The 27,972-nt window shown below is 56.0% G+C and overlaps 1 protein-coding gene across 3 annotated transcripts; it reads left to right on the top strand.

Annotated features, from left to right (window-relative positions):
- Positions 1 to 14: 14 nt before the first annotated feature.
- AGO1 (argonaute RISC component 1) lies at positions 15 to 27,569 on the top strand. Of its 3 annotated transcripts, XR_014575239.1 has the most exons (20): positions 15 to 174; positions 8,983 to 9,166; positions 10,159 to 10,279; positions 10,415 to 10,596; positions 10,929 to 11,065; positions 11,370 to 11,504; positions 11,802 to 11,889; positions 13,129 to 13,276; positions 13,620 to 13,739; positions 14,575 to 14,697; positions 15,312 to 15,445; positions 16,748 to 16,932; positions 17,080 to 17,239; positions 17,556 to 17,646; positions 19,778 to 19,972; positions 20,496 to 20,630; positions 21,506 to 21,607; positions 22,441 to 22,640; positions 23,056 to 23,538; positions 27,238 to 27,569. XR_014575239.1 is itself a non-coding variant. In XM_083810443.1 (19 exons), the coding sequence occupies exons 1-19, from the start codon at positions 150 to 152 to the stop codon at positions 23,162 to 23,164; spliced, it is 2,574 nt and encodes an 857-aa protein (XP_083666569.1). In that variant the 5' UTR covers positions 15 to 149; the 3' UTR covers positions 23,165 to 27,569. The 3 variants fall into 3 exon arrangements, 2 of the variants coding, with proteins under 2 accessions (XP_083666569.1, XP_083666570.1); XM_083810443.1 differs by having other exon boundaries at positions 23,056 to 27,569; XM_083810444.1 differs by lacking the exon at positions 15 to 174 and having other exon boundaries at positions 9,002 to 9,171; positions 23,056 to 27,569.
- Positions 27,570 to 27,972: the final 403 nt, after the last annotated feature.

Below are 27,972 nucleotides of genomic sequence, written 5' to 3'. Positions count from 1 at the left end.
TGTTGGGCGCGGGGCCGGGCGGCGGCGCGTGCGCGCTGGGTGGCGGCGTGAGGCGGCGGCGGTGCGGCACCGGCCCCGGCCCCGAGCCCCGGCCTCTGCCCGGCCCTGCCCGCGGCCCCCGGCTCGGAGCGGAGCCCCGCGTGGATGGGATGGAAGCGGGACCCTCGGGAGCAGGTCGGTGGGGAGGCGGAGCCGCGGGGGGGGACGCCGCGGACGGGAGGTGTTGTCCGCGCTCCCCCCTGGGGGCTGCGGGTGCGAGACCGGGGAGCCGGCGAGGGGGCGAGCTGGGGGGCGAGGGGGCTGTGTGGGGCTGCCCAGGGGGTTGTGGCGCTTCCCTGGGGGTTGCGGGCTTGCCCCGGGGGCTATGGGGCAGCCCCGGGGGGTGCCCGCTCCCCACGGAGCAGCAGCACCGTGCGTGTGCGCGCCCCACACCCCGTCCCTCAGCCCCCCGTCTCCCCCCGTTGCAGCTTTGTGGGGCCGGGGCTGAGCTCCGGAGTCTCCCCCGGTTCCAAGCGGGGGCTCCCGGCCTCCGCCTCGAGCTCCCCGCGGCCCCCCCCCCGGGGCTCCCCGGGCTCACGCAGCGGGGCCGTGGCGGTGCCAGATGCTCCGGTGCCAGCCGTGAGCAGCGCAGGCTCCCGCTGCGCCACGGGGCTGGATTTTGGCTATCTCAGCCCGGGAGGGGAGCGATGCGGGGGCCTGGCCTTGCGCGGGGCGGCGTGCCGGCGACTTCGGTGCGCGCCGCAACGTGCTGCGGTTCCGAGACGAAACCCCCGCGTGTTTAAAATCGAGCCGTGTCCTTTTTTTTTTTCTTAACGCGTTTAATTGAAGCCTAGCGAGGAGGTACCTACGCGCCTACGTTACCTTTTGGCCGCCGGAGCGGTGCGTGTGGTGCCGATGTGTTGGCCTCCTGGAGACCGTGATTTGGCGATCAGCGCGGGGCTGGCACGGCGTGGCCGGGGCGATGGTGCCCCTGCAGCCCGGCTCCGTCTGGGAAACGCCGATAGCACAGCTCACGCCCCGACACGCGCGCTGTCAGCCTTCAGTAATTTTGTTAAGGTGCTTTGAAATCTCTCAGATGGGCTGGGGAGGATGGGGACGTGCCGGGGTTCAGGCCCAGCTGATGTCTCTGCACTGGGGCTGCGCTGCGAACGAAGCCCTGATGCCCCTTTGTTGGGAGTTTGCCCTTTTCTCCCCCAAAATCCGGCTGTGGGAAGCCGGCTTCGTCGAGGCTCTTCTCCCGCACGGGGCTGTAGTGGGACCGCGCCGCCGGGGTCACCCTGCGGGCCAGGAAATGTTTGTCCTGTGTCAGCAGGATGAGCGCCGCGCCGCCCGCCTGCCTTGTGCAGCCCCTTCCCCTGCTGACGGTCTCCTCGGTGTGGTGCGGGCCTTGCGTTTAGGCTTTAATAATGCCGGAGCTGTAACCTGTCAGGATAATAAAGCGCACGGGGGAAAAAAAAACCACGCTCGGATGTGCTGAACATGAAAATGTCTGGAAAGGCAGCAGAGGGGAACCTGGGAAATTTTCAGACGTACAGGCAGCTGCTGGGGGAGGAACATGCGTGCGGTGGTTTTAAAAGCTAAACTTGGTTTTCCCCCAACTTTTAGTTTTCTTTATCCTTTGCAAACTTCCTAAACGCTGTTAATCTTAACAGTTGTCTTCCTGTGCTAAACCCAGCAAAAAACCCGAAGCTGTTCTGTCTGTTGGATCTCTTTATCTTCAGGAAGCATGAACTCACATGTGCGTGTTTCTGGGATGGGATTGTAGCAAGAAACAAAGCCAGGAGAAGCACCTTGCCTCAAGACATAGCACGTACAATTTATCTTTAAACTCCTTCTGTAGTCAATCTCTAAACCCAGTGAAGAACAAACTAGAGTCAAATTATTAAGATGGCAGACGTTGAAAGGAAGACAAATCGGGTAGAAAGGCGCTGCTTTTTTTTCGGCAGCGCGGTGTTGCGATCTGTAGCAGGGGTTTTAACCTCTTTTAGGGGAAGCTCCTGGACTGCGGGGTCCGTGGGGCTGCCCCACAGACAGGACGTGCCCTCTCGCGTGGCCACAGCGAAACGTGAAGGCGAAGCTGTCCTTGCCTTTGTCCTGTCCCTTTATCAGGAGCTGGAGGCTTTCTTTGTCTGCTGCTCACAGATGTGCACTTTCTTCGCTTGTGCTTGGAAAGTCTACACCAGCGCATGTGAAACCCTCCTGGAAGAGGCCGGAGAGATGTTATCTGCCGCCCTTTCTAGGCGCTGGTAGTGGAGTCCCCGGGCTCGTGGTCGGTGCTGAAAGGGACTGGACGAGCGGCCCTTGTGGAGGAGGAGAGCCTGGAGAGCGGTGCTGGCTGCTAGGCGTTGGCCCCTCTCCACTCGAGAGACAAATACGCATGTTTGGCCTGGGGACTCCGGGAGAAATATCTGAATTTCCAGCTATCTGGGCTCTGCTGGGCGCTGCGGCGGTATGGCAGAGGGACAAGCTGCCCGCTGGGCTGCAGTTGGGTTTGGGGACTTTGGTTTTCCCACTGACGGCTGCCTTGGTGTGGTCAGAGGCACAAAAAGGTGGGCGTGCGGGGCTGGGGGGTTGGTTCGGGGGGACAACCCTTGGGGGTCGGCTCATGCCACCGAGGCACCGGGCTGTGCCTGTGCTGCTGGAGCCCCTGATTCCACACTGCTGGCCCCAGAAACACAGAATTTGGTTCATAATCCCTGTTAACAGCAGCGTGGAGAGAAAAAGCCTCACCTGTTAACGGTAGTTGTGATGGATTTGTGGTAGCACCAGTAGGTTCCCTGTGAGAGCCAGCCAGACACAGGTATGAAACTCCTCTCCGGGGGTGCTGGAAGCCGGGGATTTCGCCAGCATCCCGCTGAGGGGCTGTAGTACGTGATTTTAAATCCAGCCAGGATCCAACATCTCCAGCATTATTTCCTTTGTCCAGGGTTGCGTGGGCATCTTGGCTGACGGGACTCCTGGAAAATAAAGTGTAATAGGCTTCGTTAAGTGTTAGCAATTTGAAACGCAGCTTTTGGTGGAGCAAGGAAAGCACACCGTATAGGTTTGGCTCCTTTTCCCCAAACTGCAGGGCTGCACGCCCCTCGGCTGACGCAGGGCAGAACCGCGCCCTCCCGGCGCTGGGGAGATTTTGAACCCGAGGCTTTCGGGTTCATCACCTGCGATTCCCAAGCTGGGGGCTGACGTGGCGGAACGATGCCCTTTGCAGAGCGAGATGCTGGGTGCGGGGGATACAAAGAAGCAGGCTGCTTTCCAAAGTAAATGCCAGAGTAAAACAGATCGGAAACAGCTTCGGGGTATTTCTGGGACGCAGCCGCAGGCCAGGAGCAGCACCTGGCCGGGGGGGCGGGTTGGGGTCTCCCTTCGGAAAATCAGCTTTGGGGCGCGGGGACGGGTTTAACGCTGCGAGTCCGGCTGGAGCCCTCCGCCTGCCGTGTGGTCATGTTCTAATTATACCCGGCGTGGCATCGAGCCGAGCGGCGGCTGCAGCAGCGCTAACCTGGCCGGGCGCGGGGTGACGCGGTGGCGGGGAGTCAGCGGGCGCGGACGTCTGGGTGCGCAGAGCTGAGGTACAGAGAGCGCCTTCTGCGCTCCGGGCTCCCTGTGGTCCTGTCTTGCCCTGCCCGCTCGGAGCTGCTGCTTCTGGAGGTGGTAACTTCGGAAATTGGGAGCGCGTGTGCGTGTCAGAAGAGGCTAGATGGAGAAAACCTGGCTTTTGGAAGAACGCTAACGCTGGAGGAGCGGGGATCCTTTAAAAACGGAGGGGGAGAGGGAAGGAAAAGCCTGAAGCACCCAGAAATCGCCATTTTTTATTTTTTTTTTTGGCTGTACCGTTTCCAGAAATGAAAAGTCTCGTTTCCAGCTGGCTATTCCGGGGCAGCAGCTAACGAATGTCACTGCTTGGAGCCCGTCCCGCTGCACGGGGCAGAGGGAGGCAGCGGGGAGAACAGGTGCCGGAGCTGCCGGGAGCCGCGCGGCGCTCGCGGACGTGCGGCGGGTGCAGATGGGGCCGCACATCTGCGGGGACGAGCGGGACGGGGCTGCCCGGGGCCTCTGGTGGGGACAGGGTGGCTCCTTGGCCTGGGGACACCGGGAGAAACGTCCCCAGGCCCTGTGGATGGCGTTTCTCGTACGTTTTGCTCAGGTCCGTGCAAGGCAGGAACGGCAGCTCTGTCCCCACTGTCTGCCCGCTGCAGTTGACTTTCCTGCTGGTTGCTTTGCCTTCTGACGGGGAATTTTCCCTTCTTGGGGTGGTGCGTGGGGTTGATTTAGGGTTTATTCGGGCCGAGGACGGGCCGCGCCGCGTGTCCGGAGGCACGTCCCTGCATACTCCCCACCACCTTGCTCGCTCTCCTCGGATTCCTGGCTCCGTTTTTGCGGCGTGGGTGCGTGGGGAGGGGGCCGCGGGGCGGGGGCCGTCCCAGACCCTCTGCGGTGATAAAACTCCCTTTTGTCTCGGGCCCCATTCTCCCGGCCTCTCGTCTGAATGCGGCGGCGGAGAGGATTTAGATGACATGGTAATTTCATGCCTTTCCACCGGCAGCTTCGCCCCGGCGCGGGCAGCTGTTGGTCAGCGGGTCGCGTCGGCCGGCCGGTACAATAAATAACGGGAACGGAGCCTGTCCCGGCGCTGAGCGCCCCAAACGCAGTTTCACCTTGGCGGCCCTGCCCTCGCCGCTCCCAGCCCAGCGGTGCCGAGGGGGCTCCCGCCACGCCGCCGGCGCGGCCCCGGGACGCGGCTTTTGTGTGCCGAAGCCCGCGGTTCCTCGCCGGCTGCTGAATTTATAATGGCAGGCGGATTTTATCCCGCTCACTGGCCGCATTGTGCGGCGCCACCGCCGCTCGCCCTCCAGCCCCTGGCCCTGGGCGCGCTCATTTACATGACAAAGTGGGAGTCTGCGCCGCTTTGCCATGGAGAGTTGAGGTATGCAGAGGAACCCCTCTGTCTCCGGGCTGTTTGGGTCGCTTTTTTTATAACCAGGCTCCTTCTACCAAAGGGGGGACTCGTGCGCGTTTCGCCACTGGCCCCTTTCCTGCTCCCTTTGTGCCGTGTCCTCGTGGCCCGTGGGGAGCGGCTTTTGGGACAGGCCGATGGAGCTGGGGGGCTCAGGAGGGATTTGCAGCAAGGCAGCGAGCACAGCAGGGCAGGGACGTGGCGTGGGGAAGGGTTAGGCCAGGGCAGGTTCGCCAGAGGATTTTGGGGTCTCTCCCACGTGGGTTGAAGGGGCAGGAGCCCGGCTGGAGGGGTTCGGGGCTGCCGGGTGCCTTCGGGTGCTGCATCGCCCTCGTCTCCTCCCCTGCCCGGGCGTTACCGCGCTTATAAATAGTTGTGTCCTGGGCAGCACCGCTGCGCCAGGCCGGGAGCTAACACCGGGAGCTAACGGCTTCTTTGAAAGGCTTGGGATCTCAAAGGAATTTGGGAAGGGAAAGCAATTGTTGGCCGCCCTTTGCTGGCGGGCTGAGGCGATAACCCAGGGCTGCAGCGGGTGGGAGAGCTCCGCGACCCTGTCCGGCGAGCCCGGGGCCGTGCTGCTGCGCCCGACTGCTTCAGCTCCTCGCGTTCAAGGACCCCGGCGGCCTGCAGGCACCAAATAAAACCCTCTGGCTCGGCTTTTCCATCCCTGACGCTGATCCCGCTTGCTGCCCTCATCTTCATGGAGCATCCCGCTGCTGCCCTGCTCTCGCGGCGCTGTTCTCTGCAGCAGGGATGTCCGGTTAAGTGTCGCCGCGTTTGCAGTATTTCGTGGCTTGCATCGAGCTTCTGAGGCAGCTCTTGCGTTGCTCGAGGCTGACTCCTTAATCCGTGGTTCATGGTCTTAATTGGGAGGGTTTATGCTCCTAAAGCACCTGGAGATGCTCAGGTGGAAGGGTTTGTGTGGGAGGGCGTTATTTATGGACCGATCTGTGCGGTGCTGCGCTGGAGGGGGCTTTGGGAGGTGTGTTGTGTGGCGGTGCCCGGGGTGCCTTGGGAAAGGTGGAGGCTGCGAGGACGCCACGTGGGGCAGGTGCCCGCACGCTCCCGACAGCTCTGTGTGGATCCCGTTCTGCACCACGCTTCTGCTCCTGCTCTCCCCAGCTGCTTCGGCTCCTCTCCTGGAGCCACGGTGCCTCCAGGCTGCTCCCCTGCCTCCTCGGGGAGGCAAAGCAAGAGGAGAGGGAGCCACAGACGCCAGGAGGTGCCATCCTGCACGTGCACAGCTTCTGGGATCATCTCCTGGATCAGAAGGTCCCGAACAGGAGAGGGAATGACCGAATGCCAGCCCTGACAGCTGCCGAGGAGCAGCACGGCTCCCGGAGAGGCGGAGGAGAGCTGCATCCTGCCCGCGCGCCGTGCGAGGGCCCGCACGGCTTCGTGCTCCAAAGGCAGAGCAGGGAAGCGGAGGCTCCAGCAGCTCTGGCAAATACCTCGTTGATTGCTAACGACGGTTTAAAAATGCATCAGCTCGCAGCCAGGGAGCTGGTGATTGCCAAGAAATATTCGTCGTGTGGAGACACGAATTTCACTGCGAGTAGCTCATCAGAAAAATCGGTTTCTTAAAACGAGCCGCCTCGGGAGCGCAGCTCGCCCTTTTGTTTCGGGGAGGCTGCGGTGCGCGGCTGCGCTCCCCGGCCCGAGGAGCTGCAGGGGCCAGGGAACCGCCGCGCTCCAACACTGCCGGGAGCCCCTGCAGGTGTCCCGAGCCCCGCGTCAGCCCCGGAGATCCCCATCGTGCTTGTTGGGCTGCTCGAGTCGCCGCATGGCCGATGCCCTCTGCAACCCGTGGGCGAATGGCACAGCTGGGGTGCCGGGTTTCTGCGGAGCGAGGTTTCTTCCAGCCCTGTTTTCCCCGTCCATCCCTCTCTCCTCTGTCCGTCTGCAGCCCGGCATTGCCTCTCAGGGTGTTCAACACCCCTGTGAGTTTTCGCATGGGGGCAGCGCAGGGCTCCTGGCTCACCGGCTCAGAAGCAAAAGCAAAGAGCTGGCGGTGCGGCTGGTTGGCCAGGCGCCGACACCAGCAGCGGGACGCGATTTCGCAGGCTTGAAATGAAATCAGCTGGGTCTGCCGGGCATCGCTGCTGGCTAAGACCAAAGGCGGCAGGGGCAAACACGCAGGGTCCTGGTGGCATTTCATCCAGAGAAGTCTTGCAGAGGTCAGGTGCAAAACTGAAAAGCAAGTTTGAAGTTCAGGTTGCTGCTCTTGTATCTGGTACGTTTAGCCTGGGATTGAAATTCGGATTTAAAAGGAAACTGGAGGGGAGCGAGGGGTGCTAAGAGCGCCATGTGTTACGGATCCCAAATTGGAGCTGGGATGCTGTTTGGGGGCTGGCTTTGACAGTTGGCCATCCAGATGGAGTGCTCTGAATATCTCACAGGCTGCGTTCCCTGCACCCGGCCCAGCTGGCTGAAGACCTCGCTAGGTTTGGAGGAACAAATAAAAGATGCGGACGGGGATAGGTACAGATCAGGAAAGGGCAGATCGTGTTTAAAAAGCAGCAGTGCTGAATGTTCCTTTGGCAATATTTTAAGGTATCTTTGAGTCCAAAGGTGCTGTCAGTTTAGAAAAGCACTTCAGTCTTACGGTGCCGTGCTGGCACCCGTCCCTTCGTCCTCAGCTCCAGAACTTCATTAGTGAGTGTCTGTAACAAGCCTTGAGGAAAAACTGGTGCATCCCTTTTAATGGGTGTGGGCACTGGGATTATTTTTGGCTACCTCCCATAATCCAGAGGAGGTTTTCATCAAAATATTTTTTCATTTTCTCCGTTTTGTAGCAGCGCCTTCCCTGGAGTTCGCCTTCCTCGCCGACCTGACTGCTGTTGTTGAACAGCAGCTGAGGATTGCACACTGGGGAGGGAGGAAGGGATAAAAGAAAGTTCGGGTGCTGGGGTTGGGTTGTTTTGTGACCTGGAGTTCGAAATGCAATCGTTACCAACCCGTATGAAATCAAAGCAATGTTACCCTGCAAAATCTAGCCGTTAACGCAGCGCAGGCACGGTAACAGGTAACGGGCTGAGAACAGAGTCCCCCGGGGCCCTGCGACCCCGCAGGGCCGGTGCCTCCGTGCCCCTGCTCGGCGCTGTTGGGATCTGGGCTGTATTTAGAGCTCTCTTGGTCCCAAAGCGCTCTGGTCCCCAGAGCCCAACGTGGGGCGTCCCTGGTGTCACTATCGCGAGGGTCAGCCTGCCCGGCGCTGCGGGACAGGGAGCCCGGGGGCTGCCGCCCCGAGGAGCTGCGGGCAAGGAAAACAAGTGGCAGCCGTGGAAGGCCTGGCCTTGATCGAAGCGCATCGTCACTAATTCAGCGTGCCGGCCTCTGCCGGATGAGCGGGTGAAGGTTGCTGCTGCTGGAGGCCTGCGGAGGGCTCTCGGCTGGGCCGAGGCCGTCCTTGCTTTAAAACCCGAGAGCTGGAGAGTTTCTCTTGCTGTCCCGCTTGTTTACAGATCGCGGCGTTCCTCGCGTGAAGCGGGAGGTGAAGCGCAGCGAGGAGGCAGCGTGCTGGCTGCTTTCAAAGCCCTTGTAGCGTGGAAGCGAAGCACAACAAGTCTCCTGGCGTCGGGAGAAGCAAACTTCTGTCGCCAGCCTCTGGTCAGAAAATAGAGTTCAGGCGTTAGGGCGTAGGTGTGCCTGGGCATGGGACGTGCGATTTGTTCCTCTGCTCCTTCCGAGCTCTGTGCGGCTGCCACACGCGGCCCTGTTCGAGTTACTTGCCCTAATGCAAAGTGGAGATTATTTACCCGCTGGGTAGGCGGTTTGACATCGGAGCGGCTGGCGGAGGCAGGGCAGGAGCAGGGCGCCGGGTGCTGCCGTGTGGCAGCTCGGCTGGCTGTGGTGCCCGGGGAAGCTCCTTCCACCCCCTGCTGCCGTGGTCCCAGGTCTGCAGCTGCTGCCTCGCGCCCTGGGTGTGAGTTTGGGGTGCGGTGATGGAGGGCTGTGGGTTCGGTGTCATCTGACCGGGTGCTGGAGTTTCTCCCAGCCCTCCTGACCCCCGTTTTGTCTCCCCGCAGCTGCAGGCGCATACCTGCCACCCTTGCAGCAGGTATTTCAGGCGCCGCGTCGGCCCGGGATAGGAACCGTTGGGAAGCCCATCAAGCTCTTAGCCAACTACTTTGAGGTGGACATTCCCAAGATCGATGTGTACCATTATGAAGTGGATATCAAACCCGACAAATGTCCACGCAGAGTCAACAGGTAAGGCAAGTATTAGAGGTTTTGGCACTCGCTTCCCACCTCCAGTTTCCTTGTGGGGACACAATAAGTGCCTTTGTCCCTCTCCAGCGGTGGAAATCACCAGGGTGACACTGTCTGTGGCTGCCTTTGCCCTCTCTCTGTGCTGGGGTGGTAAAACAGTGCTGGAAGTGGTGCTGGGGCCCTGCAGGAAGCCGTGCTCGTGCCCAGCAGGCCTGGACAGTGCCAGGTGCGGTCGGTTCGTTCTCAGCCCTGTGCGCTTGGAGCCCTTCTGTGCTGGGCTTGCGGCGCTGCCCAGCGTCCGCAGATGGCTGAACCTCGTGAGCTGCATCTGCGCAGCAGCGTTTGTTCCTGTTCCTGATAGCTTAGGAGGTCCTGAACCTTACCACAGTCCCCTGCTTCTTCAAAGCAGCTGTGCTGTTTTGGCAACAGTCACGTATTTTAAAAATAGCAAGCCCCAGATCTCAGGCCATTGCCTGCTTTTTTTTAATTTTTTTTAATTATTTTTTTTATTTATTTTTTAGCTTTTTGTCGCTCTTTTCACTCCCCTTCCCCTCCTGCCCCCGGCCTCCCCTCGAAGGCCAGCGAAGCAGATGCTGGAGCTGCTGTTCCCTGTGCTCTTGGCAGCCCGTGCTCGCAGGAAGCGAGTCCCTCCCTCTCGCCCTGCTGGCAAGCACGGCGGCTTTGCAGCCAGCTCCGGTGCGCGTGGGGGCACATTGCCGCGTGCTGTGTAAACTTGTTCTGCTGAAACTGATTTAACCAGCCGTGGAGCGAGGCACGTGGGTGTTCGTGTGGGGGCCCTCTTGCCTGGGAGAGATCTGGCCCCGCCATCCCTTGGCCCGCAGCACTGCAGCGAGAGCCCGGAGGTGCCCCAGGCGGAGAAGCTCAGGACCTGGCAGGTCACAAAAGGTGTTGGGCTGTGAAGAAGCTGGCGAAACAAACCTTGCTCCTCTCTCCCCTGTGTCCCTCTTTCTTGCCTCTGCTTGTCTGTGTAGGGAGGTCGTGGAGTACATGGTACAACACTTCAAACCTCAGATCTTCGGAGACCGAAAACCAGTCTACGATGGGAAGAAAAACATTTACACGGTCACGGCCTTACCTATTGGAAACGAGAGGGTAAGAGGGGGACCACATGCAGGCATGCACGATGTGCCGCGTGCACCCTAACCCACTAAAAACAACCTGTGTCTCCTTGTGCTGTGGCCTTGAAGTCCTGTGGCAATGCCGTGATCGCTCCCCTTCCCTTCCCAGGTTGACTTTGAGGTGACAATCCCAGGGGAAGGCAAGGACAGGATATTTAAGGTCTCTATCAAGTGGATGGCCATTGTGAGCTGGCGCATGCTCCACGAAGCCTTGGTGAGCGGGCAGATCCCCGTCCCCTTGGAGTCCGTCCAGGCGCTGGATGTGGCGATGAGGCACCTGGCTTCCATGAGGTACCGGCACCTGGGGGGGCTGCAGGTGGGCGCTGGGGGAGGCAGGACTCTGCCGCGTCCCCCGGAGGCACCAAATGTGCTGGGGAGGGGCTGTGCTGGGGGAGCTGGCTGTCCTTGGCAGGCCGTTGTGGCTGGGAATGCTCTTCAAGGACTCTGGGGAGGCTGCTTTGTCTGGCACTGGCGGTGGTGCTATCGCCGCAAATGCTCCTGCAAGAGAAATAAATGGGGGCGTGCAGCTGGCAGGGCCAACGGGGCAAGCGATGGCTCTGACGGGCTGGGGGTGCTTCGTGGTCGGTGCCTGCTGTCTGACGTGCTGTTCCCTCGGTTTGCAGGTACACCCCCGTCGGCCGCTCCTTCTTCTCCCCGCCCGAAGGCTACTACCACCCCCTGGGAGGCGGCAGGGAGGTCTGGTTCGGCTTCCACCAGTCCGTCAGGCCTGCCATGTGGAAGATGATGCTCAACATTGACGGTGATGTATTTTTCATGCCAGTATAAACACTTTTTCTCTCCAGCATGCACAGCACAGTCACATTTGCTCACAGAGAGCAGCACAGGCCAGGTCCCAGCATCTCTTTGGGCTGGGGGCTTCTCATGTAGGGTCTGTCCGGTGGGAGCCAAATCTCCGGTGCTGAATGTGGTGGAGTTGGGGGCCTGCAGTGGGGAACTGCAGCAGCGGGGCTGGATGTGTTCAGGGAGGCTGCATCTGGCCTGCTCTTGGGTCAGGTCCCTCTGCTGGAGGAGAGCAGAGACTCATCGTGGTATCTGTCCTGCAGTGTCTGCAACGGCCTTCTACAAAGCCCAGCCTGTCATCGAGTTCATGTGCGAGGTGCTGGATATCCGGAACATCGACGAACAACCGAAGCCACTGACAGACTCGCAGAGAGTGCGGTTCACCAAGGAGATCAAAGGTAGAGCCCTGGGGTGGCACTAGGGGACTGCCACAAACACTGACCTCCGTAAATCAGCTCGTGTCCTGCACCCAGCCCCGGCACCAAGGGAGGGGACGCGGGGGTTGCACCTTTAAAATGCCTCCTGGGGCGCTGTTGCCTCCCTCGCTGCACTTCACAGGCATCTGCAAGCCTGCCTGCTCTGCAAACGGTTAATTATTTAAGGAAGGTGTTTGCAGCGTCACAGGGAAGCTGGGCAAAAGGGAGTTGCTCCCGCATTTACCAGTGATTCTGCTGTGTCTTTCTGTCTCGCGTCAGGTCTGAAGGTGGAGGTTACCCACTGCGGGCAGATGAAGAGGAAATACCGCGTGTGTAACGTTACCAGGCGGCCGGCCAGCCACCAGACGTAAGGCGGGTGGGAAGATGCCCGTGGAAAAATCTGAGCTGTTCTCCTTTCTAGCAGCTGCTGTTGGTGTTAGGGAGAGCTGGAGGGGGAAGCTCCAGCCTGTGACAGGGAAAGGCGGTGTGTTTGCGCTCTGCAGCAGTGCTGCGCGCAGCAGCTCGCACCGCGCTGTCATGCGCCGTGAACACGAGCGGGATGCAGAGGGTGGGAGCGGAGAGGAGGATGCTTTGTCTGGCAGGCAGCGCGCTGCAGAGGGCGGGAGCTGACATGCCAGGAGTTGTCCTAGTTTTTACCTCTGAGTTTGGTTTTCTTCTTGCTTAAAATAGACGCTGCCAAAGCAAAAGCTTTGTCGGGATAAAGCAATCCCCTGCCTTTAAATTATTTGCACGTGCCTGGGAGGAGGCTGGGCCAGGGAGCCCCCTCTGTGTTGGGGGGCTGCAGACCAAGTGCACCCCATGCTTCTCCGGGGCTGAGCCGCTCCCCACAGACCCCCACAGGGCTCTGCAGCACCCATCAGGGACGGGGGGAGGCAGAGGTATCCCCGGTGCCGAGCTGCCTGCTGTCTGCAGCCCGTGGGCATTTCCAGGGCAGGTTCTGCCTAGCCCGGCGCTGGCAGGAAAGGGGAGACACTGGGATGGCGAGTGTGCGGGGCGGGCACGTTCCGTGCTGCATCCCCGTTTCCTGGTGGTGTTGGGTGAGGCTGGGTATCACACGCTCCTGCTACTGATGGCCCAGAACCCCCCAGCCCTGCATTGGGGAAGTTTTAATTTTTTTCCTAGTTTTAAAGTGAGCTGTACCTCCTCCTGCCCGTCATGCTCTCCTCACCCCTATAAGCGTTCAGGAGCTGGTTAACCTTTGTAGCTCAGCTCAGCTCCCAAAGAGGGCACCAAGCACAGAAGCCCTTGTGAGTGCCAGTGTGGCTGTATTTATGTACCTGGCGGTGGCATGTGTGGCATGTCCTGTAATAAACATTTACCCTGATTAGCAGGATTAGTGAGGGAGAGCTTTATTTAGGGCCCTCAGTCTCACGCTGGGATCGGAGTATTCCTTTCTTGATTTCTGAAAATGCTGCTCTTCTGCTTTTTATTTTTTCTTTGTGGTAGCTGCTTTTTATTTTTCCTTTGTGGTAGCTCACGGTGGGAGCCTACCAGTTCCCTTTCCTTCCAGCCAGATTAAGTAGTGCTTGAGGTGTGGAGGTGTCTGTTCTGAGTAGGTGCATCCTTCGTGTCCTGCCTCTGCCAGGTTTCCCCTGCAGCTGGAGAGCGGTCAGACAGTGGAGTGCACAGTGGCTCAGTACTTTAAGCAGAAATACAACCTGCAGCTGAAATACCCTCACCTACCCTGTCTCCAGGTTGGCCAGGAGCAGAAGCACACGTACCTGCCCTTGGAGGTGAGTGCCAGCTCCGCACCGCTGGGCGCCCCGGCTTTTGGGCACCGTGAAAAGCAAAGGCAGCGGCCTCCGGCCTTTGGTGGCAGGTGCATGACAATATTCTGCAGCTAATGCATAATGGGTGTTAATTGCCACAGCGCTGACCTGGCGAGAGGCGTTTTTAAGAAGTGAGGGGTGAGACCATGCTGTAAAGATGCCATTTTCCTGCCGCTGCAGGCTCATCACCTCTGGTTTGGGGCTGGCTGCCGGGTCTGAGTGCTGCACCCATGGGACAGGTCGGCTGTGGTTCTCCATGCCTCACACGTTCCTAACACGTGGCTGCTTCTCTTTCCCCTGCGTGCAGGTGTGTAACATCGTGGCAGGCCAGCGGTGCATCAAGAAGCTCACAGACAATCAAACGTCAACCATGATAAAAGCGACGGCCAGGTCTGCCCCAGACAGGCAGGAGGAAATCAGCCGCCTGGTACGTGCCCCTGCACCGGGGGCTCTTTGTCGGGCTGGGCTCCGGTGGCAGGCTGGGGCACTGTGGAACAGTGCCTGGCTCTGGTCCTGCTCCTGAGCTGCCCTGCAGAAGGCAGCTTCAGCCTGTTTAAGAGATGCTGGTGGGATTAATGGCTTGGTTATTCCTCTCCTCTTACCGCATCCCCTGTCAGAGGTGCCTGTAATGGTCGCTTGTACAGGAGAACACAGCTCAGAGTGACCGTGGAAACACACGTGCAGCAAATTCAGGTCCTCACGTTGATGGAACCTGACACAAAGGGAGCTGGGACTAAAAATAGAAAAACAAATTAGAGAAATGACTTCAGCTCCAGACACGTGGGGACTGTGCATTATCAGCCTGTGGTACGGGAACTCTGTGTCCCCAGGTCTGCCTGGGGCGAGCAGGGGAACGATAAACCTGGCTCCAGCAGTGGACGGACAGGATCTGGTTAATGGCCCTGTTGTTATCCAAACCAATGTCTCTGGGCTTTGGAAGCCAGGGACATTTGATATTCCTCCTGCGACGTTTGATAACAGCGTCTTGCCAGTCTGAACCTTCCCATTGAAGCCTTAAATCTTAGGAGCAGGCTCTGCTCTTGGCTGCATTGGTCAGTTCGTTCAAAATTAGGTTGCCCCCGGGTCACTTTGGAGGGCAGAATTTGGCCCTTTCTGTTAAATCGCTTCCCCTCTCCTTACAAAGAGGACTTCAGCGCTGTAGAGAAAATATTTTATGCCCGTGTTTCCCGGTCAGCTGAACGCTGTGTGGGATGAAGCAGCTGGTCTCATTCCCTCCCACTGGCCCTTCCTTCCCTGTGCAGATGAAGAATGCCAGCTACAACCTGGATCCGTATATTCAGGAGTTTGGGATCAAGGTGAAAGATGACATGACGGAGGTGACGGGGAGGGTCCTGCCAGCACCCATCCTGCAGTACGGAGGCAGGGTAAGCAGGGCTGTGCTGGGGGTGTTCAGATGTGTTGTGCAGAGATGCCTTCGCAGCATAAAAACCCCGGTTTTAACTAAAACTTGTGCTGCCTTCAGGTTTGTGGGTTAGAGCTGGAATTTTTTTCAGAGTGCCTTGGATTTGTTTGTGTCTTTTTGTTTGTTTTGTGTTTCTCAATATGACTCGTCTGAAAGTTGGAGGCAAAAGTAATGCAGTGACAAGAAAGTGGGTGGAAAGAGAGAGGGGTATTCAGAGTCAGGCTTGGTCATCCTTCCGCGTGTTTGAGGTGTGGTTGGGGTTTGCGCCCACACCCAGAGGGACACATGGCTGCCCGGGACCCGCTGCCTCGTGGTGCTGCATGAGAAGAGCTCAGGTCTATTTTCCATCACCTCGGAGCAGCGAAGGTTCTGAATTACTGTGGCTGAGTGCCGTGCTAGTCCCTAAAGGTGCGGGGAGCTGCTTTCGGCTCTCGAGGGTGTGCAGCTTCGTGATGGGGAGCGCAGACACGACACGTGCGCTCCCCAAGGGCTGCCGGCGTGGGGCCAGAGGCGGTCCCGCTCCCTGCCTCGCGGGACGCGGCCTCTCAGCGCTCTGACCGTCTGTTTGCCTTGCAGAACCGGGCCATTGCAACTCCCAACCAAGGCGTGTGGGACATGCGAGGGAAGCAGTTCTACAACGGCATTGAGATCAAAGTCTGGGCGATTGCTTGCTTTGCCCCGCAGAAGCAGTGTCGAGAAGAGGTGCTGAAGTAAGGAAACGGGCAGCCCGCGAGGGTGGGAAGAGGCAGAGGGAGATGTGTTGGCGTGCAGGGCAGCCACCCTGCTGTTCCCAGCCCCAGGCTGCACTTCCCTTATCACAGATATCGGATCTCTGCACGGCTGAACTGCTTGCTGGTACAAATTTGATCCAGGTCCGGACTGGGTGTTCAGTGTTGTTCCTTGTTAGTTTATCCACAGTGCCTGACTGTTTATCCTGGCTGCAAACAGCCCCTGAGCCATCGCAAAGCCTGCCAGGTTAAAGTTAGCACATCATCACTCTCATACACGTGGACTGACAGTCAGTCTCTCCGCAGTCTGCTCTTTGCAGCAGGTAGCTGCAGTTTCTTGCTCTGATGGTGTCAGCCATAAAGCCAGATACGCTGCATTGGGCTCTTCTGACCTGAATTCCCTCCAGGGGAAGTTGGATGGGTTACGAGGGATATTTAGTTAAAAGTTTCTGCAATACCCCGAGAGCTCAAAATTGAGTTTAATTTATCAAATGAACTTTCTATCCCGCTTCAGATTTACCGTGGAGTGGTTTCCTTTGTACTTTAAGAGTTTCAGTCAGAGAAACAGTCACCTTGGTCTGGGGTTCTGCTGGGGACCCAGGTGTCCCCTGACCAAGGGCGGATGCATCGAGGCGAGCGTTTGGTTTGGCTCTTTTGGCTCCGTTTAACACCGTTATGTTTTGGGATGGTTTGGAGCAGCTCAAAGCCTCTACATCTGCAGGAACTTGGTGCAGGTGGGCGTGACACAGCGTTCCTCTTGCCACTCCTTTGGGCTGGGGGAGTGCTCCTGGCAGAGCTGGGAGCCCTGTGCTCCCTGTGGCTCTCCCTGCATCAGATTTATCCTTGGTGACCTGGAGTGCAGCAGAGCTTGCGCACACCAGAGCACGTTGTCTGGTTTGGTAAGAGAAGGCTTGCAGCATCAGCTTTGCAGTCACCTAGAAACCAACGGTCCCAGGGAACAGGTCTGCTCCTTCTTCTTCTGAAATCATCTTAATGGGAGTAGCTTACAGCTCCTTCAGTCCTTAGGAAAAATTCTTACAGTGGGTAAGAGCATGAGGAGAGGACGGCCAGGCAGGGGTCACTCCACTCCAACTCCTGTTGGTCGTCTTGTGCTTGTGTTCCCCGTGCAGTGCACGTGCTGCTGAGACAGGCAGTGACTTCCCTTTGCCATCCCTCTCGGGGTTGCTGGATGCTGTAAGATTGCAGTTGTGGTGGTGTGGTGGGCCCGGCTCTGTCCCGTGCTGCGGTGCAGAGGGGCTGACTTCTCTTTCCTCCCGCGCGCAGGAACTTTACAGACCAGCTGCGCAAGATCTCCAAGGATGCAGGGATGCCGATCCAAGGCCAACCCTGTTTCTGCAAATACGCCCAGGGTGCAGACAGCGTGGAGCCCATGTTTCGACACCTCAAGAACACCTATTCAGGGCTTCAGCTCATCATTGTCATCCTGCCGGGGAAAACACCGGTGTATGGTGCGTCTGGGGCAGGGGCAAGCAGGGGGACGAGAAGGGTTTTGCTCTGGCTCTGCCCTCCCGCTTTCTCCCCCGATTTTGGAGGGTAACACTGGAAGCTGTGCTTTGCTCATTGCCTGCCTGTTCACGTGCTTCCTCTGCCTGCAGCTGAGGTGAAGCGTGTTGGGGACACCCTCCTGGGAATGGCCACGCAGTGCGTCCAGGTCAAGAACGTGGTGAAAACCTCCCCGCAGACCCTTTCCAACCTCTGCCTCAAGATCAACGTCAAGCTTGGCGGGATCAACAACATCCTTGTGCCTCACCAGCGGTTCGTATAGCTGCTGCCTGTCGCAGCTTTAGGGCTCGTTTCCAACATCCCTCGTGGCCTGCCTTCCTTTGGGCCGTCGCAGTGCTGCCAGCATGGCCTTCCCTGAGGAAGAGGGGACCCACGGGCTGCTCTGTAAAGTATCTGAAATGTAGGCGAGCTCATCTCGCCTTGTAGCAAGCTGTTGATGTGCCAGTGCCCAAGCTAGAGCCCAGAGAATCACAGCGTCCTCTGTACAATTTGCTCATCTGTGTTGGGCTGAGCATCGCCCTGAGATGCCCCAAAAGGCTGACTGCTGCTTTCTCTCCCTTCCCACCAGCTCTGCAGTCTTTCAGCAACCCGTGATCTTCCTCGGGGCCGACGTCACTCACCCGCCAGCAGGAGATGGGAAGAAACCCTCCATAACAGCCGTAAGTCCCTTCCCGAGGCTGGGCTCAGTGTCTGGTAGCCCTGAAGGGAGGCAGGAGCTGGAACAGGAGTTGTGTGTCCGTGAAGAGGCTGTATCATATCACCGTTGTCCCCATGGTGACACTTCTCAGGGTGGCCCCATGCTCTGTAGGGTGCTTGGATCCCACTTCGGGGAGGTGGGAAACACCTGAAGGTGCCACTGTAGGGGATCCTACTCCTGGGGCTTGCTTGGGGTTCTCCCATGACACAGGCTCTGCCTGGGGCTTCCTGCGGGCCCCAGTCCCCTCCTGCCTCTTCACGGAGGAGCTGTGGTTTTGAGGAGCAGCTGGGAGAGCTGGCAGCAGCCGGGAGAGCTGGCAGCTGCCAGCAGATGGGGCTCGTGATGTGCCGGGCCCGGTTGGACAGGGCCTGCGGGGAGCTCGGTGCTGCTGCTGTGCTCCCTGGGGCTGGAGGCTTCGGTGCTGGCTGCACAGCAGCTCTGGGAGGCACCTTCCCGGCAGGGAGAGCAGGGACTGGAGATGGGGGGGGAGAAATGGGGTGACTTTGCTTATTTACCCCAAGCAAATAACGAGCATCCACGGAGTGATGCGACGCTCAGCTGCCGGTGGGGCTGGCTGGCAGCGCGCGCCCTTTGGGAGCCTGCAGGACGTTGTCCTTGTGCTCCTCGCAGTGAAGGCGAGTGTCAGGTTCTCACAGCATCTGTTTTAATTAAGCATGTCAGCATTTTCCTATTCAGTTCTTAGCTTTCCAGGACTCATAGCTCAGGTTTTCCATGGCATGCAAATGTCTCTGTAGGAGTGGTTTTTTCTTAATTAAAAGGGGCTGGGAAATGCTTTTGGCTGTTTGCTCATAGGTGTGGGTGGGACAGGGCAGTCTGTTTCCTGGCGGCGGTGCTTCCACTCTGAAAACACTTTCTGTGTTTTTCTGTACAGGACCACTGTGGTTTGTTTTGTTTTCCTTGATTTTTGTAAAAGCTTTTTCGGAGCTGCAGGGGAGGAGAAGGGTATAGACTTGGCCTTAACCTTCTTCTCGACACGTTGTTAATAAGACGATAGGAAAGGGTTCATTGCTAGGGCTAAAGGAAATGTTTCTGCTGAGCGTTTCAGCTCTGACAGCAGCCCAGAACCTAGAGCTCCTTTCGCTAAGCAAAAGCGAAACCCGTGCTGAGGGTGGGGGCCGTGGGATGGGCTCAGCACCGCAGAGGATGTGTGGCTGCGGTGCTTTCCCTGCTCGGGTGGGCGGGATGCGGACCACGCAGCAGTGTCCCGCTGGCCTCAGAACAGCAAAGCGCCCAGGCAGCGTGGCAGCGTGTCACAGCGTGGGCTAAAACCCGCCTCGGCACCGTGACTCACGCTGTGCCCCCACCCCTGCGTCATGGCTGAGCCTGGCTGCCCTCGGCCTCCGTGCCTGACGTCTTCGGGGTCTCCCCTCCGGAGCGCCGGGCTGCGCTGGGTGACTCCTGCAGCGGAGCGGGGCACGGGGACGTGATGCTGGCAGCTGCTCTTTGCAAACATTGACCGGGTTCGGTCACCTTTTGGGCAAAGACCTCCCGGCACCCCAGCATGGGCAGGGCGGCTGTGCTCTTGCCACATTTGGAGAGGTAAGGGCTGAGCTCCCTGCTCTTGCTGTAATAAAGACCTAAGCGGCTTTTACAGCACGGCGATGGTGGGGTTTTGTACCTGGGGGTGTCCTTGCCCTGGTGGGACAGCAGAGCAGGGTTCGGGCTGAGCTGCCCTTCGTGGAAGCCCAAAGCCTCAAGTGAGGGATGGAGGGAGAGGAGTTGTAGCCCCACTCCCCCTTCACCCCTCTGCTGTTGAGCAGGAGCAGGGACAGAGCAGTAACAGCCCCGTGTGGCTCAGTGGTGCCAGCCCAGCCATCTCACTGGGAATTCCTGTAAATGCCCCGAAGGGCACTGCAGAGCATGAAACTGGGATGTGGCTGCCACCAGGGTTGTCCTTTCTGGGCTGCAGTTGTCTTCATGGTATTTGCTGTCCCATCTCCTGATCTGTGAGCTCAGGGTGCTGCCCACGGCCAGCTGTGGGTGTTGGAAGCAGTCAGAGGCTGGGAAAGTCCCACAGCTCCCCCGTCCTTCCCCTGGTAACGCGTCGGCCTGGCCCGCCTCTGTCCCTGCAGGTTGTGGGCAGCATGGACGCCCACCCGAGCCGGTACTGTGCCACGGTGCGCGTGCAGCGGCCTCGCCAGGAAATCATCGAGGACCTGTCCTACATGGTGAGGGAGCTCCTCATCCAGTTCTACAAATCCACCCGCTTCAAACCCACCAGGATCATCTTCTACCGTGACGGTGTTCCCGAGGGGCAGCTCCCGCAGGTGAGGACCGCTTGCATCCCCCTCGGCCGGCAGAGCTGGGGCGTGCAGCTCTGTGGGGCAGCAGGCCAGCCTGCAGCCGGAGGGAAGGGTCTTTTTAAGGCCCCGAGCTTGCCTCACTAGCATTTCTGTTGCCTGAAATGGCAAGGTTTTGCTGAAATGCTTTGTGCGTGCTGGTGGTGTTGGGCTGATTTGGCTGGCGGGAGCTGGGCCAAAGCCTTGCGGAGCCGGTGCTGGGCATCTGGCAGTCACCGAGGACGTGCTTGGCAGCACGAGGGCACCAGGCAGTCGGTGCTTTGAAGCATCTCCCGAGGCTAGCTTTGAGCACTCTCCTCTTTTTCCACTTGTGTCTGGGGACGCGCAGTGCTGACAAATGCTCGTGGATGACGGTATCGGATCTCTTGGTCCCTGCGCTGCTGCCTAACCCTGCGCTGGCTGCTGTGGCTTCCCTGAGGGCGGGCAGGGACAGCTGGGTGCAGAAACCAGCTGCTGCATCCGCTCACTCCGTGTGCGCTTGTCTCTCCAGATCCTTCACTACGAGCTCCTAGCGATCCGCGATGCCTGCATCAAACTGGAAAAGGATTACCAGCCTGGCATCACCTACATCGTCGTCCAGAAAAGGCATCACACCCGTCTCTTCTGCGCAGACAAGAACGAGAGGGTGAGCGGCAGGGCCGGAGGGGGATGTTTCATCGCCAGCTTTTAGGGAGAGTCAGCCCTGGACTTTGCCGAGCGGAAAGCTCGTTGCTGGCAGGCAGAGCACTTTCTTGAATAAAATCTGCTGCTCAATTGACTCCCGTATCCATGTGGATTAGGCTGCTTCTAGAAACCCGGACAGCTGTTTGCTGTTATTATGAGTTACTGGGTGCTGATGATCCTGGTGACTCTCTTGAAATAGCCTCTGTCAGCTTGAAAACATCTGTTGTTTTGGTGATAGCTGTAGCCACTGACGTTGTGACAGGATGAATAACCCCTTGCTTGCTCACAGCTAGTTCATGTGTGCTTTGTGTGTGCTGTGCAGTAACTCTCTGATCTATATTTAGGGTTTAAATCTCGTCTAACCAGACTCTGGCTCTCCCTGAGCATGAAGACTTAATCTTGGGAACTAAGGACCATTTTTGACCAGGGCGTAAAAGCCCCGGTATCTTAAATCAAAGGCTCTAGTGTGCTCTCTCTGCAGAGATCCCTGGAGTTTTACTCACTTAATCCTCATTTCTGCAGTGGGATGGGCCAGTGCCCAGCCCTCACCCTGCCTGCCTGCCTTTTTACGTAGTGTGCTCTCTGTCTATGTCATGGCTGGTGTTGATGCTTGCAGAAAATGCTGGCAGGCCTGTTGGGGCAGGGAGCAGAGCGGGATGAGCTGCTTCTGTTCCCTCCGAGCGGAGTGGCTGTGCATGGTGCTCTCAAACAGAGATGCTGAGCTGGGGGACCCTGTGCTGTGGCCCTAATGCAGAGCAGGTGTTGCAGGCGGTGCTCCGGGCAGCTGGAAATACTCAAATTGTGCAGTGCTTGGATCTCTCTTTCTGTTCCCTGTAGATTGGGAAGAGTGGGAACATCCCAGCCGGAACAACGGTGGATACAAACATCACCCACCCCTTTGAGTTCGACTTCTACTTGTGCAGTCATGCAGGCATTCAGGTACCGTGCTGCAGAGCTGGCCGTTGCGATGCTGCTGTTTTTCTCTGGTCGTTGCTGCAGATTGCATCTCGTGCATCTGACGGGGCCCTCCCTGGAGACACGGGCACTTGCTCCAAGCTGCCGTTGCAGCGGTTTGGGCTAGCAGGTGCCAGGTGGCGTGGCCGCTGCGTTCTGTGGCGTGTGCTTGGTTTCTCTCCTGGAGCCAAGGATCTCTCCTCTGAGAATTTCCTTCTTTGGAGCGGCCAGCTCAGCAGCTTGTCAGCTGGTGCCTGAGCACGCTGGGCCTGCTGGTGCGCCTGGTTGTCAGCAGGGACCTGTTGTCTGCCCGTGGGCGGGAGAGCTGGGGCCAGCCATCTCTGGAGGAGGCGGCTTGCTTTACAGCTGCCCTTCTTCAGGCAGCCAAGATTAGTCAGAAACCATACAGAAGAAATTGCACTCACTTAATCTACAGCTGTTTCCGCAAGAGAGGCTTTTTGGCATCCTCTCCCGCTGCAAGGACAGCAGGGAGCTGGCCTGGTTCGGTGGGGAGCTGTGGGGGGAGCTCTGTGTTGGTACAACGCGCGATGCTGTGCGGTGGCAGGGGCCTGGGGAAGCAGCACGGAAGCACCAGCAGTGCCTGGGCATGGTTTGCACGTCAGTGCAAAGTGCTTTCCTGCCTCACGGTACTTGTTCACATGTGGGGTTCTTAAATTAGGGTAGCACGGACCTCTCTCCTGCTCAGGCTGTTCTGCTGTCTCATTTTGATCGGGGAGGAGGGTGATCGGGATACCAGGCAGCTGCCTGCAGGCACGGGCAGCACCTTTCATTTCACACCGTTCCCTTTTTCTTGGCAGGGTACGAGCCGGCCGTCCCATTACTACGTGCTCTGGGATGACAACCGATTCACGGCGGATGAGCTGCAAATCCTCACGTACCAGCTGTGCCACACGTACGTGCGCTGCACTCGCTCGGTCTCCATCCCGGCCCCGGCGTACTACGCCCGACTGGTGGCGTTCAGAGCGCGGTACCACCTCGTGGACAAGGAGCACGACAGGTGAGCGGGCTGGTCCTGCGGGTTCACGGAGGGCAAACCCTAGGGAGGAGCAGCGGGGCACGAGTGCACTGCCTTCGGGTCCAAAAGAGGCTGGGTCAGAGCAGCTCTGCAGACCTGCCCGTAGCTACGTCCTCTTAGGTCCCAGTCTAGGAGGAAATGGGGGTCAAGGAGGGTTAAATCCAGATCCCATCTCGATCTCATCCCGGACTTGGGGGAGCATCCCTGGGGTGTTTGAGCATTTGCAGCCACCTCGGGGTGCTGGAATCACCGCAGTGCTGGGCACAGTTCACGCTTAGCACGAGGGAGAGGTGCGGACAGCGTCCAGAACAGCAGACTCAGATGTCCAAGGGGGTTTCTCAGTGTGCCTTGGGGGGGAATATTAAATAATTACACAATGATTTTCTTGCGCTTTCAGTGGCGAGGGCAGCCATATATCTGGACAGAGCAACGGCAGAGACCCCCAGGCCTTGGCGAAGGCTGTGCAGGTTCATCAGGACACTTTACGTACCATGTACTTTGCTTGAAAGCCTAACTTTTGTTACCTCACTCAAGAAAGCTTTCAGATTTGTAGGAGCCATACAAAAAAGGAAGCATTGGGACACCTTGTTTTTTTTTTCCAATGAGAAATCACTGCAGGGCAGGCAGCGTCGATTTGAGGCAGGAGACCAGCACCACGGGACAGAAAGATCCAACACCTTCGTAGGATTGGAAGAGACTGATTATTTTTTTAATTTTTTCTGGCTTTGCAAAATTTTGACCTGACCAAACACATGAAGGCATTCAAGGAAGGGATAAAACTCCCAGGAGGCGGAAGCAGGTTTTCATTTTTAAGATGCAATACTATAGACTCCTGACTGTGAAATGGCGGATTTGGTCCTCCGTTGCCCACCAGGCGCTGGTAGGTATTTTTTGTGGGGGTTGGGGGGAGGGGATTTTTAGAGCCTTAAAACAGAAGACTAGATTTATAAAACTAATATTTTAGAATATGAGATGCTTTAATGGGTTAAGGGGGAAAAAACAACTAGTTTATAGGAGAATTCTAACACTAACAGTTCCCCGCCCCCGAATAATTCCCCCCATATAATGTAAGGCACCCTAGCACTTAGCTCAGAACTGAAAACTGTCTTCCTTGTGTTAAAAGCTAGTTAGCTGCTGCCACTTGAAGCAACAGTCACAGACTTTTCCATGGGTGAGTGCCTTACTATGATGCTGCAAAATTTCAATGTTTTTAATCTTGTAAGGAAAATAGTAATCTTGTCTTGATGGTGGTCCATATTTCCATCGGAAGGAGTTAATTTCTATGGTCCTAAGTTGCAGTTTGTGTTAGATCACAACCTCATGGTGGTTAAACTCCATTGAAAGATGTGCACTTTCATATAGGACACGTTTAATGGCTGCTGACCCATTTTTGTTTCCAATGTACTACTTGTTATTTAAAACTGTTTCTGACAAATGGGGGCATTGTCATCCCATGAGGACAGAAATCGCTATCAATTTTTTTTTTTCCTGAATTTCTATGATGGACACCGGGATTTTTTTACTAAACATTATTTTTATATGATACCGAGTCTGTTGCCAAAATACACAAGTCATTAACATGCTCAGAGTTTACATCACCGCACTTCCTGAGGCTGTGCGCTCGCGCCAGAGATTTCTCATGTTTCCTGTCCGGTGAGTGTTACAAACTGCAGTCCGTGCAGCTCCGGGGTACTCCTCAGCACCCATCTCCCTCGCACCATGTGCCTTCGACACATGCCTGCCTGGGCCGGCTGCTTTCAGAAGTACCGCGTACCCCAGCGTCAGCACCTCCAAACTGGCACCGTGTCTGCTGCTAGGTTTTGCTGCTCTTCGTGTCACGGTCTCACTGATTTCACGCGCAGGGTTTTTCTTCTGAAAGCACACCACATTTGTTCCTTAGTCAGAATTGCGAAATCCTCATTATTGTCATGGGGGAAACTCCTACTGATTTGTGTTCTTTACAGGAAAAAAAAAAAACTTTTTTTCCCAACAGTAACGTAGTGACTGCTTTTCAGACTCATTTTGCTGCACAGAATGACCATTATGCACAGCAGGGCAGTAGTAGCAACTCATTACCGATATCAGGTGGGCAGATTATCTGGTTTTTGATATGAAAGGTGCGCACAACGCTTCCTTCAAGAGGAAGAATTACTTGTGCACTCCTACCAAGCTCTTTCAGGGAAGAGCTGTCACCATTTTACTGCCAAGAGCGAACACATTTTCAAAGCAGATCTATCCCAAGCACTGCCCCTTGTCAGTACGTGTGGATAGAAGCACATCTTTTAGTTCTGTACTTTCCGATGTTTGAACTCGCCTTGCCTTCATGAAAACAGCAGTAGTCATGTTGGCCCATTAATCTGTCCTAGCACCAGGAATTCACTCTACCTGTTTTCTTTCTGGGCAACATATTTGTGAAAAACGAAGACATCACTATGCTATGCAAACTAAGTGCTGAGCCCACTGATGTCACCTTCTGTGAAGATCCTACATTAGCACAGTTGTATTTTGTCCTCAAGACTACAGTATTTGGCTCATATTCTCCTTTGCACCTTGTGTCAAACTCCACTGCTGTCTATCCGCAAGGTGGTGGGGAGGAGACCAGGAACTCTTCGTGGTCGGTAGGGTAGCCAACTCTTAGGGAAGCTTTTAGAGAGCAGGGAACGCGTCAACACTAAGTGTCAACATGAGAAGCCTACATTCCTCTACACAAGTGCCTGCATAGTGACACAAATTCAGCACCTCTCCATTTCATCCTCGGAATTCTGGCTTGTGTGCATTGAAAGCAAAATGATCTCAGAGAGGCTGTACCTGCTCACGTTGTGTTAGAAAGCCCCTCGCTAAGAATAAAACCGGGGTTTAGGCCAAGGTTCTCTCTGTAAATCAGTTTGTTCACCAGCATTACAACGGAAAGCACCTGATTGCTGCTCTGCAGCAAGGGGCAAAGGTATTTTGGTTTCTATTTTTTGTTTTAGTGTTTTAGTTGGGTCTAGACTTCTGAAATGTCTTTTAGTAGCTGTGGCATAGCACATGCCATTTTTAACCATTTGAAAAGAGATAGCGTGGGCATTTACAGAAACAGCTTGTTGCTCTGTAACAATTTTTTTTTTAACCTTGAGACTTGAAATGTAAAATGGACCTTTAAGATTTGCACTCATTTGTAAGGTGGCTGTTCATAGAAAACTATGAATGAAGACTTGCTGATGTAGCACCTACTTTTAACAGCAATTTTAACTACACAAAAGCTTCACAGCTTCTGAAACTCTCAGCTGTTGACTTGCAGATCATGTTCTGCCCTTATTTCACCCTCTGCGTTGGGTTTTCATGGTTTTGAATAAATAAATAAAAAAGCCAAACTAGTAGCTGCTGTGCCCTTTAAACCCTATTTCCGTTTTGAAGAAATTTAGGAGGGGTTTGAGTTACCCGCATGTTTTATATAATGGACTATGCACTGTACCTTCTGCGCGGCTCCAGCATTCGATATTTCTACCCTTCTCTTGTCCAAGATGCAAGTGAAAAACTGCATGTTGAGGTGCTGTGCATTTTGGTACCCCTAGCGGATAGGTGTTAACCCAGCTACATATCAGGACTTGTAGTTAGCCACAAACTCCACGTGAACATCCTGAACGGCTCCCGAGTCTCTGCCTTCTCAGTGCGCACGTGTTCCTTCTGCGACTGGAACCACCGCCAAGTGCATGCAGTCCTGTGGGAAGAGGAATCACTTTCATTTACCTGTCAGTTGTTGAATGCTGTTTGTTTCCCTGATCTCCTATCGGAACGTAACGGGGGCGTGGGGGCAAAACAGCCCCCGCCCCAGAGCTTCCAGGGCAGTCGGGGGGTTCTGGTGCTTGCAAGCCTCTGACCTGATGCCTGGTGTCACAAAGCCCGAGTGTTCAGCGTTGCCTCGTGGAAAGTTTTCTTCTTGGAAAATTAGTTAACGAAATAAAAGAATGTCATTCTTTCAGCAAGGGAAGCCAGACAGCTCTGGACAGCAATAAACGAGTGAAATTCATATCTTGCCTGAGTGATTTGCACTTCAATAGTTGTGAAAGAAAATTGATGGGGACTCCAGTGCTTTTGTGTTCAATTCTAGCCCCTTTCGTACCTCCTTTATACGAGCAAGTGTTGAACTGTACATAGGGTGTTGACAAGACACTCTGTTTGGGTTGTTTTTCTTGTGTTTGTTTTTCTTTTTTTTTTTTTTGCTTTAGCTTGAACTCCGTATGGTCCATTTGTTAAATAGACGTGAACAGTTGATGTACAGTACTTACTAAACAAGCAGCAGCACAAAACTTATTTTATTAAGAAAATATGGCTTATATTTTAAAGGTTGGATATCAACTTTTTTTTTTTTTGTATGCGTGGAATTAAGACTGGTAAAGAGTAACAAAATCCTTGGATTAGGCCAAAAGAAAATACTGTAAGATCGTAACCACCTCTTTATTAAAGAAAACGGTATGATTAAAGAGCTCCAGAACATTGTATTTATATTTGATTTGATTGCTTTTGTGGATTTTTATTTTTTTTATTTTTATTTTTTTTGCCTTGGTCCTGATTTTTGCTTGCAACTTTGACTTTGCAGTCCCAAGTGTCTGTTACCCTGTAACTGTTGGCAGAAGACCTAAATAAAAGCAATGTGACTATGTTGGGGTGACACTCCTGAGTCAGATCGCGTGGGGAAGGAAGAAGCTTCCATGCTCAGTCCTGGCAGTTCACTGGAGGAGGGCTTGGGAACGAACAGTGAAATGCTGACTGTAGCTGGATTGCATCAGATATTGTGGAGGATCCAAAACTCCTCTCTTTCCAACTTATTTCCGTTTGATGAGAGAAACACTTAAGCGAGCAAGTAATATGCTTAAAACTTCTTGGAATATGATGGGCAATTCCACTTTTCATTAAAATCTCTGAGAACCGACTTAATTTGAGCTCCTTCGGTTATTAAATGGCACAAGCGTACATCAAAATCTGCCGCCACTCCAGCTGCCTGGCCGTGCTACCTTAGCGTGACTTGAGTGGTTTTGAGACGGGCAATATAAAAGCAAACATTTCTTCTGGATCTGTCTTGACTCAAACCCAAAACCCAATTTAAAACTGCTACTTACATTTTTACCTGTACCTTTTGTTCCCCGCTCAGACGGCCCCCTGCTATCTCTCAACTTGTGCACGTTTACACATCGCGTTTCCGCTATTTGCAGGCTTTATTTTAGTTTGATTTGCGGAGCAGCCAGCTCCTGCACTTGTGAGATCGTTTCAGCCTTTTCTGTTCAAGTGAGTTGTGGCCAGACGTTTCCAATGGCCGTCTGCTGTGAATCTGCAC

The sequence above is a fragment of the Anser anser genome, assembly GCF_964211835.1.
Source record: "Anser anser genome assembly, chromosome: 24".
Classification (NCBI taxonomy): Eukaryota; Metazoa; Chordata; class Aves; order Anseriformes; family Anatidae; genus Anser; species Anser anser.
This window is presented reverse-complemented; position numbering and strand designations above follow the sequence as displayed.